Source organism: Sorex araneus, chromosome 3 (genome assembly GCF_027595985.1).
Source record: "Sorex araneus isolate mSorAra2 chromosome 3, mSorAra2.pri, whole genome shotgun sequence".
Lineage (NCBI taxonomy): Eukaryota > Metazoa > Chordata > Mammalia > Eulipotyphla > Soricidae > Sorex > Sorex araneus.
Window position 1 is genome coordinate 128748569 of NC_073304.1, and position 16405 is coordinate 128764973.

Here is a 16405-nt window from a genome sequence, read left to right on the forward strand (position 1 = left end):
CAAAATACTATTTGAATATTCTTTTTAAAATCCACACCTAGCAGTGCGCAAGGCTAATTCCTGGCTCTGCACATAGGGATCACTGGGGTGAGAGAGGGGGGGCTGTGTCAGGAATAAAGCAAAGTTGGCACAAAGTTGGCACATGCAAAGCAAGCTCCCTACCAGCTATATCTCTCCAGCCCTTCCAATAAATTTTTATTTGAATCAAATATCAAGATTCTCACCTTTAAGTCACTGAATATTATCCGAACTTATTCTTCAGTGGCTTAGGAATATATGGGTGGGTTTTATTTGTTTAGTTTTCTCACTGTTCACTGTTATCCCATTGCTCATCGATTTGCTCGAGTGGGCACCAGTAACATCTCCATTGTGAGACTTGTTATTACTGGTTTTGGCATATCGAATACTCCACGGGTAGCTTGCCAGGCTCTGCCGTGCAGGTGGGATACTTTCGATAGCTTGCCGGGCTCTCCGAGAGGGGCGGAGGAATCCAACCCGGGTCAGCCACGTGCAAGGCAAATACCTTACCCGCTGTGCTATCACTCCAGCCCAGTTTTTCTTTTCATTTATTTTTGTGGTTGGGGGCCACACCCAGATCTGCTCAGGTTTTACTCCTGGTTCTGAATTTAGAGGCCACTCTTGGTGGCGCGTGGGGGGATTGTATGTGGTGCCGGAGATCGAGCCCCAGTCAGCTGCATGCTCGGCAAACATCCTACCTGCTGTACTGTCACTCTTGCCTTCGCTTAGGTGACTTCTTTAAGCAAAGATTGCTATGCCCTATGCTCAGAGTTTCAGATTCAGCAGGTCCAAGACTCAAATAGTACCTTTGTAACAAATTGCACTGATGCTTCTGCTGCTGATTCAAGGACCCCACAGTAAGAACCATTGTCCTGGAGTGCTAGTTTTGTCTCTCCATATACGTGGCTTTCCTCGGATGAAAGCTCTTATCTCCACTGTTCTAAAATGTCAACTTCCTCACAGAAACTTTTCTCTGGGACTGCTCCAAAATTAGCTTTGATTGACCATAGTCTTCACCAAATGGTGGTGCTGGAGAACCATGTGGGGTGTCAGTTCAGTCCCCAGCACCCCACATGGTCCGCCAGCACCTCCAGAAGTTACTCCTGAATGCAGAACCAGGAGTAAGCCCTGAGCACCACTGGGATTGTGTGGTCCAAAAACAAAATTAAAAAACCAAAAATCTATGATTTTTGTGTAACTGCAAAGTCCATTCCTACTGAGCTCTTTGGTGAGCTTATTAAAGTATTGCTAATAAATGAGGGCTAGTCGGAACATCACTTGTATCACTTGTTATCCCGTTGATCTTCGGTTGCTCGAGCAGGTGCCAGTAACGTCTCCATTCATCCCTGTCGAGTGCTAGTGTAACCTGTTTATTCAAGGTTTTGACAAAGAAGTCTGATCATCTCGTTGGTGGGTGGCCACGTGGTCTTTAGATGTCCCGTGGAATCCAGTAGGTAATAGCTCTAGTCCAGCGGTCATCTCTGGTCGTCTTACATATCTGGCCCATCTGATTTTCGACTCTTTGGCAAACAAGACAGCGTCCCTGATTCTTGACCATGGACAGAGGTTGGAACTCCTGATTCCTTCTCTCACTTGAGTGAGATGTGATATTCCAAGCATAGCTCTTTCGATTCCTCTTTGGGATACCCGAATAGTGTTCTCCACCTGTTTTCGTAGGGCCCAGGTCTCTGAGGCATATGTTAACACAGGAAGAATGGTGGAGTCGAAAAAATGTGCTGGGAGCCAGAGGTTTTTCATGCTCTTAACCACTAAGCACATATAGAATGGACCATTCAACTAGAGACCATTCGAAGAGATCCTTTCATCTCATTGTAAATGAAGTGTTGGAATTTTGAGTAAATACAAATCCACTCTTCAGAGACAGTGGGACAAAATCTCTATTCCTTTCATTTATTGATTCACTCATAAATGTTTTCCTTAATTCTAGCATAGCATATAGGTATTTCTTTAGATTCAGTACTTTGTAATAATATGAGCAGGAAAAATCCATATATACATTTACATATTTTTGTATGTTCATTTTATATATTCACCAAAGACTATATTTATGTGTGTAAATTTTTATTAATGATCAGAGATCTTATAAGCTTTCCAGCCTGGAGGAAGATGCCAACATTATTAAAAATTTCACACATATCCACAAAGCCCACAGTTGTCACTGATATTTCAACAAAGATATTAGGTAAATGTTCATCATTTTTATAGTGGCAGGGCCATTCTGCGTCAAGATTCAGTTGGATCTCTGTTCCAACGATGGCTGGAAGTTCTTGCTGGTTATTAATTGCAACAAAAAACAAAATCTTTTACTTTTATCAAAGCGTTAATCATGCCAATGGATAAGTTATCTTTAATTCATAAGGCTCCCTTTTGCTTCTAACTCACCCTGTTAGAATTTTTAAAATAGAATTTTGCCATATTTTCTCATGAAAAATTTCAAACATACAGATACTGAAGTAACAATATAGTGAACACCCAATTCTTTGGTTTCAAAATTAAAACTTTGACACCTTTTCTTAAAAATATGCATCCCCATCTCTGTTTTCATTTATATTTGGATTTGGGGGCCACATCCAATTGTGTGTGCTCAAGGCTTACTCTTGGCTCTGTGCTCTGTGATCACTCCTGCCTGGTTTGGGGACCTTATGGAATGCCGAATATTGAACCTAGAAGGCAAGTGCTGTACCCCCTGTGCTGTCTCTCCAGCCCAGGACATTGTGCTTAAAAACGATTCTGAATTACTTAGGAATGTGAGGCCAGTATAGCATCTTATTTCACTTTGCAAATAGAAATGTAATATCTGATTTGTACACATTTGAGAAAGCTCTTGATGTGTACTAAGTTATCTTAGTGAGATAAGGCTAGCTCTGGTAAAGCCACCGCTGACACTGATTCTGTTGGACTGATTATCTGTCTCTTCAATGTTCAGAAAACATGAGATTTTGCTCCTTCTTCATAGAGTGTCTGAATCAGAATACTTCCCTCAAGTCACAAAATGGGTGGCAACTGTTTAAACTAACACCTCCAATAACATAGTTCCATACTTGCTGCTTGAAAGACCCTTTATTACTATGTTAGCCATTTAATTAGGTACCCTAAATTCTAATTCTCTAACGTGTAATCATCAAATTCAAGTTTTCTGTTGTCCAGAATGGAAATCTCTTCAAGGAGCATGCTGAAAACAATCTCCTCCTGGGGCTGGAGCAATAGCATAGCGGGTAGGGTGTTTGCCCTGTACTCAGCCGACCCGGTTCAATTCCCAGCATCCCATATGAAAGCAAAATTAAATAAATAAATATATAAATAAATAAGGAAAGTTATCTCCTCCTTGTATAAAAATGAAAAAACGGTCTTTTATATAATTTTATTTTCACATATTTATCACTGTATCACTGTCATCCTATTGTTCATCGATTTGCTTGTGCAGGAGCCAGTAACATCTCCATTCATCCCTGTCGTGTGCTAGTGTAGCCCAATGTTGTACTGGGGGTTCTTTCAAGGATCAGGGGAATGAGGACCATCGTATAAATATATATTTATACATAATAGTAATATATACATATATATAATAGTTATCTTAGCTTTGGGCCAGAGAGATAGTATAGGAAATGCAGTACTTACTTTTCATTCGGCCTACTCTTGTTTGATCCCCAGCTATGTATATGGTTCCCACGGACACACACATTAAGTATTTTCAAAGGTCAATGCTGAGCAAATAGTCAAGAATAGCCCCTGAGCAACACCTAGTTTGATCTAAAACTTCAATAAAAATAAAAAATTCTATTTTCACTTAAAAATCCCCACGTTTGTATTAACTTAAGGGAAGTATTGCAATGCTTGCATTTGGACACTAGAGGGCAGATATGTACTTCTCTTAAGGTTTGTTTTCCCTCTAGAGAAACAAGATGTAATGTAACTCATCTTCTGAACCTTCTTTTCTTCATATATTAGTTAGATCCTAAGAACCTCTTATTAAATTAGTAAAGCTAGAGTACTAGGTCTTTTTCCTTTTTACTGCAATTTCTACTTCTATGCAAAATTATTTTATTGAATCCCTTGCAATAAAATAACTATTTGAGAAAAGGATGGAGAGAAACGAAATCGCTCAAGTGTTGACTTCCTTCATTCTTTGAGTGGGACAGGAAAGAGATCTGGCATTTGTAACTGATGTAATTCCCCTACAGTGAGAATTAGTCAGTCCTTCAGTGATAATATCAAAATATTGGGTTGCATTATTATAGACAATTTATTTCCCAATTCTTGAGTTGTTTACTTTTTAGGGCACCCCATGCAGTAGACAGGGATCCTGGGGACCACTGCGGGCAATGCTTGGCCAACTGGGCCTGATGATCCTTCAATACTGGGACCTGAGGACATGGGGCTGCTCAAGCCATGTGGTGAAGGGTGTGACCAGAAGTCCACAGCCTGGGTGCTCCAGGCCTCCAGGGCTGCACCCAGTGATACTGTGGGTGTGGGAATGCATGTTTACCCAGGATCAGTCTTGTAGCTGAGCATGCAACATTGTATCCCTGACTCCTATGATATCTTCCTGGCCCCCTTCTAGCCACTTTTTTTTTAACTCATTTATCATCATTATCATCATCATCCTGTTGATCGTGGAATTTCTCGAGCAGTCTCAGTAACCTCTCCGTTCATCCTAGCTCTGAGATTTTAGAAGCCTCTCTTTACTCATCCTTCCCAATGGTGCTGCATTGGAGGCTCTTTCAGGGTTAGGGGAATGAGACCTATTATTGTTACTGGTTTGGGCATATGAATACACCACGGAGAGTTTGTGAGGCTCTCCCATGTGGGCAGGAAACTCTTGGTAGCATGCCAGTTTCTCCCAGAGGGAGAACTAGGTTATAAGATGTCCGGAAACTTGGTTTTATAGTCTCTGGATGTTGGCTGTTGGTGGGATTACACAGTGCCGGGGACATTTCTGGGTGTGACCTCCTATCTACTGGAAAATGGGGCATCTGGGCGGAAGAGGCCCAGTCCCAATCCGAGCAGGCTTGGAGGTCTCAGCCCCAGGTCACACACACCTGGGTTCCTTTGCCAGTTCCTTCATGCGTGAGACTCGTCCCTGAACGTGTGGAGAGAAGCCTTGAACATGGCTGTGGCTGGGCTCTGGAGGTCTTTGGCTGAGGGAGCTCTGCTCAGGGTGGGGAGGGAAGCTGGAGCCCACCCCCTCTGAGAGGCCCCAGTGAATACAGCCAGGCGCAGGGACAAGAGACTCTGATTTATAGTTTTATATATTAGTCCCTTTTTTTAGTGTTGCTATAAAGTCCTGTGAGAGTTATGTGACATTTGTACATCTCTGTATCTTGGCAGAAAATCACATTTCTATTGCAGTTCCTTAAATTTAGACTACCATAGAAGACAAAGTACTCCAGCCCCGTGGAGAAATGCAGACTGCAGAGTCTAAAACATACTCAAACATCAGTCCTGCTGAATGTTTAAGCATGTTACAGGACTTTCAAAAAACATATTCAGTAAAAGACATTTAATAATGACTTCCATTTCTTGTTAGTGCTGCCTATGTTTACTGTTTGGGGATGAAGATGATATATAATAGTACACAATGGTCTACAAATGATTTCATTACCAATTTCTGTGAGGAAGATGTCCACTAAAGTTTGGATATATGCCCTTAGCAAAATTCTTAAGCATCTGTCTGATATATTTACCACTATAGTCTCACTAAAATAATATATAATTTTTTCTGGAAAATTATGAGATCCCAGAAAAGTGTCAGACACTCATGGAGCCCAATATTCCTTAATCTTTCTTACCAGCTCTTATATCCGTATTTGTTTAGTCCCTGGGACAGAAAATCATCATCTGATTCAGACCAGTGTCTGAACTCCTGAACTCCCAGCATATCTTTCTTCTTTCAGTTCTGCTAGGGGTGCATTGTTCAGGCAAATTTCAGGCAAATCCAGCTTCTCCGGGAAGAAAGAACAGAAAGAACAGATTTCTGGGACAAATATGATCTAAAGGTGCACGTTTGGGTGGCCTCTTGGTAATTGAAAACTGAGGGATTTAAAACAATAATGTTTTCCCAAAGGCTGAGAAAGAGTAACTTGAAACTGGGTGTCAGTCACCCCTTTTTACAAGAACTGCCAACCCAATTCAGCTGCTTTGGAAAGAGCAAAGGAAGGGACCCTGTTCTACAGGCATCTGATTCTCTCCATTATATATTAGGCAGGTTTCTGGAACTGCATAAAAATGAACCAAATTCTTTTAAAGATGACAGCTGATCCTTGGAGACAGAGAGAAAAACGTGATAGAGGGAAGAATGGAGATGATGAACAACTAGATTTCATAAAGTTAGTCATGTGCATCTCCTTTGTGGAAATGAAAACTAATGTCTTGTGGGTAATCAGGTGAAGGTGTATTTAAAATGATATCCGGGCAAGCTGCCATTTTTTTTTTGCCTTGTATTAGGATTTCAGACATTTCATGTAGTTTCATGGTCCCTGAAAGATAAGGTAAATTGCCGATTTGAATCAAGATAAAGGAAAAGATCAATCTTTGCTTGTCAAACATATCAAAGACTCTGCCTATGTTTCAAAAGTAAATCATCATGTATGCATTCAAAAACTTCTTCAAAGGCAGATCAGTGGGAATCAACACCCAGGCAAGCAGTTTAAGCCAGGGACTGAAACTATCCTGTCCAAATTGGGGATGGGGCGCAGGTTTGCCGTGTCTGATTGCTCAAGAAAGTTCAGACAAAACAGGAGAAAGAGTCAAGAGGACCAACCTCCCAGATAAATAATAAATAAAGCACAGCAGTGCCTGAGAGATAGTTCAGAGATTACAGCACGCACCTCGCATGCTAAAGACTCTGATCTATGCATGGCACTGGTCGGCCTCCTGAACGTAATCAGATGTGATGGTGTTCATCAACCCTGAGGTCCTCGAGTTCCACTGTGGCAGCCCAAGTCATCCCCTGTACTGCAGGACCCAAACAGCACCACCGTCTTGTGCCATCAAACAGAACCACTGGCCCAGTTGGTCAAGAGCCTCCAGGAGGGACCCCCAAGTCTTTTGAACACCAGTTAAGATACAAAAAAAAAAATCAGTCTGTCGTGGTGATGTGATATACAGTTTAGAAACAACCAGTGCTATTACATTGCTAGCAAGCATACCTTGTTTTATTGTGCACTACTTTATTGTGCTATACAGAGGATAAATTGCTTTACAACACACTTCACCAGCTAAAATACTTCCTGAGGTTTATATGATGAATAGCATTTTTATAATAAATACATTTTATTAATATATATGCACTTTCAAAGAAATAATGCTATCTCAATATTGATACTTATAGTGTAAACATAGCTTTGATATGCCCTGAAAAGTCAAATCATTTGTGTTACTTTCCTCCTGAGATACCTTTTTGAGATATAGCACTGTAGCACTGTCGTCCCATTGTTGATCGATTTGCTCGAGCAGGCACCAGTAACGTCTCCATTGTGAGACTTGTTGTTACTGTTTTTGGCATATCGAATATGCCACGCATAGCTTGCCAGGCTCTGCTGTGTGGGCGGGATATTCTCGGTAGCTTGCCAGGCTCTCCGAGAAGGATGGAAGAATCGAACCCAGGTCGACAGCATGCAAGGCAAATGTCCTACCCACTGTGCTATGGCTCCAGTCCATGCCTGCATTATTTATGAGATATTATAAAGTTGCTAAGAGTATTAACATTTTAAAAGTTCTTTTCATATGTATTTACTCTCACACACATACAGATGCAAGAAATCTAAAACTTTGTATGGTGACAGATTACATAACTATAATTATTGTGGTGATCACTTTGCTGTGTACACAAATACTGAACTATGCTCTATACCTGAGACCAATGTGATAATGTTAGGTTTACCCCAGTCCGTTTTTGTCTAATTTGGCAAGTTAGTGTGAATCAAAAAAATCATTTCATGGGCTATTTGGACCATCAACCTTCCGTTTGTAATTTATTGCTGAACAAAAATTTAGTGTCTTTCCTTGACATAGCAATTTTAGGAGGAATTTTCCTGATGGGTTTCTACTGAATGCCGTCATCTCAGATCTTACCATATGGAACCATTTTTAAAAGACAGAGCTCTTCATTGTAAATTAGAAGCGACCTCCTCTAATCGGGTTAGAAACCTCCACATAATTTCTGGCTACTGGTTCCAGGGCTGATCTCTTTCATCTCCATTCCATCAGCACTGAGCATCCATGGGAGATAAGTAAGATCGTTTGTAGAATGAAAGTAAATTCTTCCAACCTTTAACCCACTTTTTGAAACTCATGTTTGAAAGATGGCTTGGGACATAGATTTAGAGGCAGTAATTGGTATTATTTTTGCTTTCAACTTTCTACTAAAATATAATCATAGAATGATCTCCTGTCTGCAGAGACAGGATAAAATGTCAAAATATTGACCTTCAAATATCTTCTGTTTGTCTTCTATATATTCTAGGATGCTCTAGTAAGTAGTACAGTTGAATATTGGGATAGCCTCAATGTTAGTAAATTCTTCCGTGGATTCAGAAGACAATTCTTTTTGGTTTTGGTTTTTTGATTTTTGGGTTTTGGTTTTGGTTTTGGTGAAGGAGGCATAGCTGGAAGTGCTCAGGAATCACTCCTGGCAGACTCTGGGGTGCTGGGGTTCAAACCTGGGTTGACTATATGCAAGGCAAGCGCCCTACCCTCAGTACGATTGTTCCAGTCCCACAGAAGATAATTATAATAAAAAGGTAAGATTGTATTTGGGTTGGACCGATAGTACAGTGGGTAGGGCATTTGCCTTGTACGCAGCCAGCCAGGGGTTGATTCCCAGCACCATCTGGTCCCTGAGCCTGCCAGGAGTGATCCCTGACACAGAGCCAGGATTAAGACCTGAGCCCTGCTGGCTGTGCTCCCCCCCAAAAAAAGACGAAGGTTATTGAGCATTATAGCATTGAAAAGCACCATTGAAGTGGTATAAAATAACTGAGCCATGTGGCTAGAAAGTTAGTCCAACAGGCTAGCTGCATGTTCTGCGTGCAAAAGACCCAGATTTGTTCCCCAGCACGACATGGTCCCCTGAGTACTACCAAGCATTTCCTGAGAACTGAGTGAGGAGAAGCCCCTGAGCACTGCTGAGTGCGCCCCCCCCCAAAAAAAAAACACAAAAATAAATCACTGAGGAGCTGGAGCAATAGCACAGCAAGTAGGGCATTTGCCTTGCACGTGGCCAACCCAGGTTTGATTCCCAGCATCCCATATGGTCCCCTGAGCACTGCCAGAGGTAATTCCTGAGTGCAGAGCCAAGAGTAACCCCTGGTTATAAATAAATAAACAAACAAATAAATAAATCACTGAGATAGTTATTTAATAAAGATCAACGTTTGTTCAATGAGCATTTATTAGATCTTTACTCAGTACTGGGCATAGTTGACCAACTATAGAAGTACACAAAGTGGAGATATTTATGAGTTTCAGTGGCAGTTTTATTATTATTAATCACTGGTACTGCTTTATCCACTTACCATATATATTTACTCAGTGCCAGGAACTATCCTAAGCACTTTATAAGTATTTATTTGTTTAATCCTCTAAACCAGCTTCTTTCCACAGACTAGGCTTGTCCACACATGTCAAAAGGTTGAAAGCCTCTGGTCTAACAACCTGACAAATCATGATAATAACGAAACGTGCTGTGTACCTGTATCTATCTATAAAGCTGAAGGAAGAGGCTCAGAATTAAGCAAAGTACCCAAGATCACATGGCTAATACCCAATTAAGTACCCAACATCACATAATAGTGAATAAAGTGCCCAATAATGTACCAAGTACCCGATGAATTAAGTACCAATATCACAGTAATAATGAAGCCTGCTGTGCATACATATCTTAAACTGCGGAAAGAGACACAGAATTAATCGAAGTAACCAATATCACATAGATAATACATAGTAAATCCAGAAAGTAAATCTTAACAAGTCTAACTTCTAGTCTGTGTTTAGATCCACTGTAATAGCACACTAGTTCCACAGAACATACAATCCCAAACTCAGTGATTTACAATTTCAAATACTGTTGTTCGACTCCTGTGGTCAGCTAAGCAGTTCTGCTGATCTAGATTGATACAGCCCATCTTTGTAAGACCAATTCATGTGTGCATGGTCATCTGGAGATGTATGATGTGGGAACTCCTTACCCTGGGTCTTAGCTCCTTCCCACAGTCTCCGCCTTCCATCACCATGGCCGTGGTCTGAGGAAGAGGATGGAGTCACAGCCAACTTTCCTTCCCCTTCCCTTCTCTATTTCAACTTGACAACTTTTACCATTTGACCAGAGCCGATCGGGCCGGAGAGATAATACAGTGGGTAAGGAAACTTGCTGTGTCTGATCCCCAGCACCCCATGTGGTACCCTGAACACAGGGCTCTAACATCAAATCAAAAAAGCAAACCACAAAAAGTAAATCATGTGGTTTAAATTTAAAGTGCGTTTGGGGGAAAGGCATCCCAGATAGAGAAGGGAACATGAAGTAAAATGTGATTGGAGATCCCGCGCGGGAAGAGAGATGCGTGCTGAAAGTAGACGAGAGACTGAACAGGATGACCACTCAATACCCCTATTGCAAACCACAACACCCCCCAAAAAAGAGAGAGATCAAATTGGAATGCCCTGCCACAGAGGTGGGGTGGAGGGATAGGGTTGAGAGGGTGGGAGGGATACTGGGTTCATTGGTGGTGGAGAATGGACACTGGTGGAGGGATGGGCTCTCAAACATTGCATGAGGGGAAAAACAAGCACAAAAATGTGTGAATCTGTAGCTACACCCTCACGGTGACTCACTAATTAAAAAATAAATAAATTCAAAAAAAATAAAAATAATAAATAAATTTAAAGTGCGTGGAGGCACTACTCAGGCCGAGTCCCACCTATGCGTGAACCCCAGAAAACCCAAGTATGCAGGACTTTGTGACTTAGAACTCTGGGTTCAGTGGGATCGTGGACAGAGATCCTGGGCCTGTATCCCCGTCTCTGGCAACTCAACAGCCACGCCCATAATCCACCTGTGGCTGGCACCAGATAATCTCGTCATTGACCATCATACAGATTGCATGTCCTTCTGTCCCGGAAGGGAGCATAACATGACTCTCGCCATAACCATGCTGTCCGCCCCGCACCAGGCTGTTTCACCCAGAGCGCCCCAGAGGGAGGGGGGGGTGAGACCCTTCCCCACCCTAAGGGACCCGGCCCTGGCAGCCAAAAATCTCCAGAACCCAACCACCCACACACTCGTGGCCCTTCTCCACACACTCGGGCCGAGCCTCATCCACAAGTGAACCTTTACCTGGACCACTGGGCTGTGATAGTGTCACCCTACCCGTACTCCAAGAGTTCCGCACCACATTTGATGGGATTCAAAGTAGGAGGCAACCAACCTTCGAGGGAAATATTATATTATTTCAGTTCTGCTGTGGGGCAGGGATTGTGGTTTAGGATGGAAAAACCAGAAATATGGTGGTGGAAAAGTGTATGGTGGTGGGATGTTTGAATATTAAATGTAATCAAGTATCATGAACTACTTTATAAAATGAAGGAAAAAAATTTTAAGTGAGTGGAGGAGGGCACTTCCAAGGAGCATGGGCCTCAGAAAGTTTTTTAATCAAATGGGGCCTGAGCACAGTTCACCTATGGCAACTACAAGTCAGCACCAGGTTATTTGACCTAGCTTTCCCAACAGTCTCAGATTTTTTCATATTCCACTCTCCAAATGATATGATCTTTTATTTTTAAGTTTTTATTACTGAATCACCGTGAGGCACAGTTACAGACTTACAAACTTTTGTGCTTGCACTTCAGTCATACAATGGTCAAGTACCCATCTGTCCACCGTGCCCATTTTCCACCACCAGTGATCCCAGCATTCCTCCCTCCACCCCCACCTTGTCCCCCCCCACCCCACCCTGCCTCTGTGGCAGGGCATTCCCTTTTGCTATCTCTCTCTCTCTCTCTCCTTTAGGTGTTGTGGTTTGCAATAGAGGTATTAAGTGACCATCATGTTCAGTCTATAGTCTACTTTCAGCCCGCATCTCCCATCCCAAGCAGGCCCTCTTAGCATCCTTTACTTGGTGGTCCCTTCCAAATGAGATGATCTTTGAAAGCATTGCTTTCAGAGATACTCTTGCTGGTTTAGGAAGGTAATAAAACCACAGTGAGAAAGAGAGAACATGAAATGATGTCTGTGCTTTCAGGCAGAGCCTGGGGAAACGCCATCGGAGGCACCGAGTGAAGCGAGAACAGCTCCAGCGGAGAATGGAGTGAATCACACTACAGCCCTGACTCCCAAACCGCCCTCCCAGGCCCTCCACAGTCAACCTGCTCCCGGTAAACACAGAAGCGAACAGTGTGTGGCTTGACTGAACTCAACTCCTTTGTGGTCTTGATTTGTTCAGCTAAAACATCGCAAAGGCATGGGTTTAGGAGGAGCTTCAGCAATTCATTATGAGGAATGAATGAATGAATAAATGAATGAATGAATGACCAAATGCCAAGAGGGATTTATAAGTGCTTATCTGGCTCTGTGGATAACTTATGACCAGACAGACAGACAGACACACACACACACACACACACACACACACACACACACAGATGTCCAATGTCTTTATTTAGTAATAGATTGTGACCTAGCTGCAATTAAGGTTTGTAAAGAGTTCTTCAAGAAACTCATAAACAGCTATGTTTTACAAACATGTTTACAGTTCTACTTCACGCTACAAGTCACTGCCTAGAACACTTTTCCACCTTTGTCCAATTTCCCTTTCAATAAATTTGAATGTCTACCATGTGCTGAGCATTGTGCTAAGTCCTTCACATGAAAAAAATCTTACTTCATTCTCATATCAGACCTTTGAGGATCATTTTGATTCCTGACCTCCTGTCCAGACCTCTAGTTTTGTAGTTTTGACGTAACAAAAGTCTTTCTGAAGGCCACCGTGCCAATGAAGAAGGGAACAGGTCAGACACCAGTTCTCTGTGATCCTGAATTTCTTGCTTCTGTGATTCTATTAAATGTATATTCATATCTCACTTCTTAGAAAAATCCTTTTATTGCTGTGCAACTGTGACATTTAATCCAAAAATTGCTTTAAGTGAATGTCACAGATGCAATTTTCCCTGGGCAGATAGCTTCCTAGGAGAGGTTTCAGTTTGATGCTTCCTTTGCAAGGAACTGGGAAATTGCAAACTCTTGGCAACTTTTTGTTGAGCCCACTAATAAAACCAAGAAAGGGGAAAAAATGTCTTTCCATGAAAGTGTCACTTCATATCTCTTTCTTTCCTGGTCACACTCGTACCTGTGACAATAAAAGTAGATCTTTTATTAGGAAAGAAGGGGTGTTTCTCATGAAGAAAGTGTGATTTTAAAGTTATATTTAATTTATATCAGATGTGCCAGCTAGGGTCTATGATTTTAAGAATATTGTTAAGATCAATAAAAATGTTGCTTGATTATAAACAAGAAGTATTATTTTTAAATGAAAAGGTTTATGTCAAACACAAGCATTTTGAGTGCTCTTAGAGTATAAGTGTCATTGAAATAGTTAAGTAAATACAGTTTTGTGCTTTTGAGCATAGGAGAGCATTTGTCTTAACAATTTCTAAAACTCTTGCTATTTTGAAATAATATTTGATCTGTAGAATCATTTTTGAAATGACACAGACTATTTTGCAAGTACAAATTAAGGGGACAGGACAATCTCCTGTCCCCTTAATCTTGACAGCTGTAAGAATCATGGTACAATTATCAGACCAGGAAATTAACATTGGCACAATACTCATGAACTAAACTACAATCCTCGTTTGAACCAGCTTTGCCTAAATATCATTTCATTTTTACATTACCCTGTGTATTTAGTTCTCAGATCCTCTGATCTTCCACTGAACTATGTCAGTCCTCGTCTCTCCTGAATTTCCTGAACTTTATACATTTGAAGGATTTTTTTTTTTGCAATATATCCCTCAATTTGGGCTGTCCTTATGTTTACTCATATTTAGATTGAATTCTTACACTTTTGGCAAAAACATTACAAAAGTCTGTGCTTTCCTCAGTACATCATATCTAGTTATTGGATGTTACGTGTATGTCATCATTGACGGTAGCAGATCTCTGTGGTTAAGCAGGTCTCTGTCACGTTTTTCCAGTGAAAGATGATTTTCCCCTTTATAGTTAATAGAAATATTGGGGGAGATACGCTGACACTCTGCAAATGCCCTGTTTCGCCTTAAAGTATTGTCCAATGATTGTGGCATTTGCCAATGGTTCTGGCCAGTAGCAATCAATACTGCCCACGAAGGGTCTGTGTTGCATTTTTTCTTAAAAACAGTGTGCCGTTCCTCATTTTGCCAGAAGGTGGCAGTACCATTTCTTAAACTGAATTTGTTGGCAGTTTTGATTCAGTGATGCCCTTAAATGGGGTACATCATTTCACATATCATCAGGTTTACCCAAACGTTACAAAATGAAGACATTTCTAATATCATTGTAAAGAATAATTTTCTCTCACAATTTGTCATTTCCCCATAAAGAGATTTAAACTTACAAGTCAAATGTTCTTTTTAGAAGAGGAAATTAATCTTTTTTCTATTAAAGGAGCTAATTTTTTTTTATGTTTTTACTTCAGGTTCTGTAAAAGCACCTGCCAAAACAGAAGATCTTATTCAGAGTGTTTTAACAGGTAAATACTATTCATTGCCTGATGAAATTAGGCAGCAGAGTATTATACAACATAAGCGTTCAGGAAAGGAGAGATTTCCATTCGTATAAAAAGCATCATTAATGTTTCTTCTCTAAAATATCTATAGATAATACAGTTCTAGTCAAAACCACATCACAAACTGTAATCACAGAGAAATACTTCTAAATAACTGGTAGAAAATTACTGCAATAACAATATAATCTCTTAAGATATATATTTAAATAGAATAGTTTCATATGAAAGTCACATCAGAGAAAAGGATGAATATTTTCTTGATGTGGCAATAAAAACTGTACTTTATAAATGCAGAATATGATCCATTCATGCCAATAAGATACACAAGAAAGAATACACAGTGTCTGAGAACTGGAATACAGTTTGGAAAAGTTATTTTGTTAGTTTTAAAACCCAGTGGAATGAAAGTTTGCAGAAACTTTCTTCGATACAATTAGAAACATGTGGTAGAGTTTTTAAAAGATTTACAAATGGGGCCAAAGCAATAGTACTGTGGGGAGGTTGCCTTGCATTCAACCAACCTGGCTTTGATCTCCAGCATCCCATATGGTCCCCCAAGCCCTGCCAGGAGTAATTCCTGAGTGAAGAGCCAGAAGAAACCTCTATCATTTGGTGTGTCCCCCACCACCACCAAAAAAAAAAAGATTTAAAATACTTAACCCTCTTCACAAAAATATATACATATGTTCCCACACATCCCAGGCACACATATACCCAAATTAGACTTTTGGGTAAGAGCCAAACTGTAAAAAAACAAATTCCTAAAATCAGTGGTGTATAATTGTGGTATAATTACAGAATAAAATAGCATACAGCTGTAAACATAAACACAGATAGAAAATCATAGCGTAAAGTTGAAAAAAAAAGACCAAATACAAAAGAGCACATTCTGTAAGATGCCACAAATATAAAGTTCAAAGACAAAGCAAAACTAATTCACTTAGTTTAGAAATTCAGATTTGGATTATACGTGGTTAGCAACATAAATCTTTGTAGTGGGAATATTCTAATTTTGATCCAGTGATGATTATTAAAGTGTTTACTTTGTGACCATTTATAGAACTGTATATTTACAGTTAACATACTTACATCCATAGAAAAATTTCTTGAGGAATGTATTAGAAGAAAGTCAAACATATTTTTAAGGATGTTATTCCATGAAAAGCCACACAAAAGACTCCTGTAAATGGAGTCTGGTTTCAATGTTATTTTAAGATATGCAAATCAAATACCAAAAGCAATGGGTCAGTACCAGAACCATAGCAGTGATTACATCTGAGTGGCTTATTTTTAAATGAGGGTTGTTTCTTCCTGCAGCTAGACATTGCCATTCTGCTAAAAGAATTTTTTAAAAATAAAGCAACATTTTGTCCACAGACTTTTTAAAAAAGACCGCTCTGTGGAAACTTTTTTTGTCCTGGAATAGAACATCTTGATCTCTGTGTCATGTAGTTGATGTATTATGCACACCAATTTTAAGAAGTGAGATTGAATTTGTCACCAAAAATGCAGCAACTCCTTCAGGTTCTTAATATGATAAATTATTATGCAACTATAATGAGTTTGGCCTGAGGGAAACCCATAAATAAATAAATGTACATGATTGTCTT

At 40.4% G+C, this 16405-nt stretch overlaps 1 protein-coding gene across 3 annotated transcripts in view; it reads left to right on the top strand.

The window, feature by feature from the left end:
- Positions 1–16405, top strand: part of PLCB1 (phospholipase C beta 1) — a 797636-nt gene that overhangs the window by 652612 nt on the left and 128619 nt on the right. For all 3 annotated transcript variants that reach the window (XM_055133540.1, XM_055133538.1, XM_055133539.1), the window contains 2 exons: positions 12276–12408; positions 14706–14759. In XM_055133540.1, coding sequence (XP_054989515.1) covers positions 12276–12408; positions 14706–14759 — 187 coding nt within the window. The remainder of the gene's footprint in view (positions 1–12275; positions 12409–14705; positions 14760–16405) is intronic.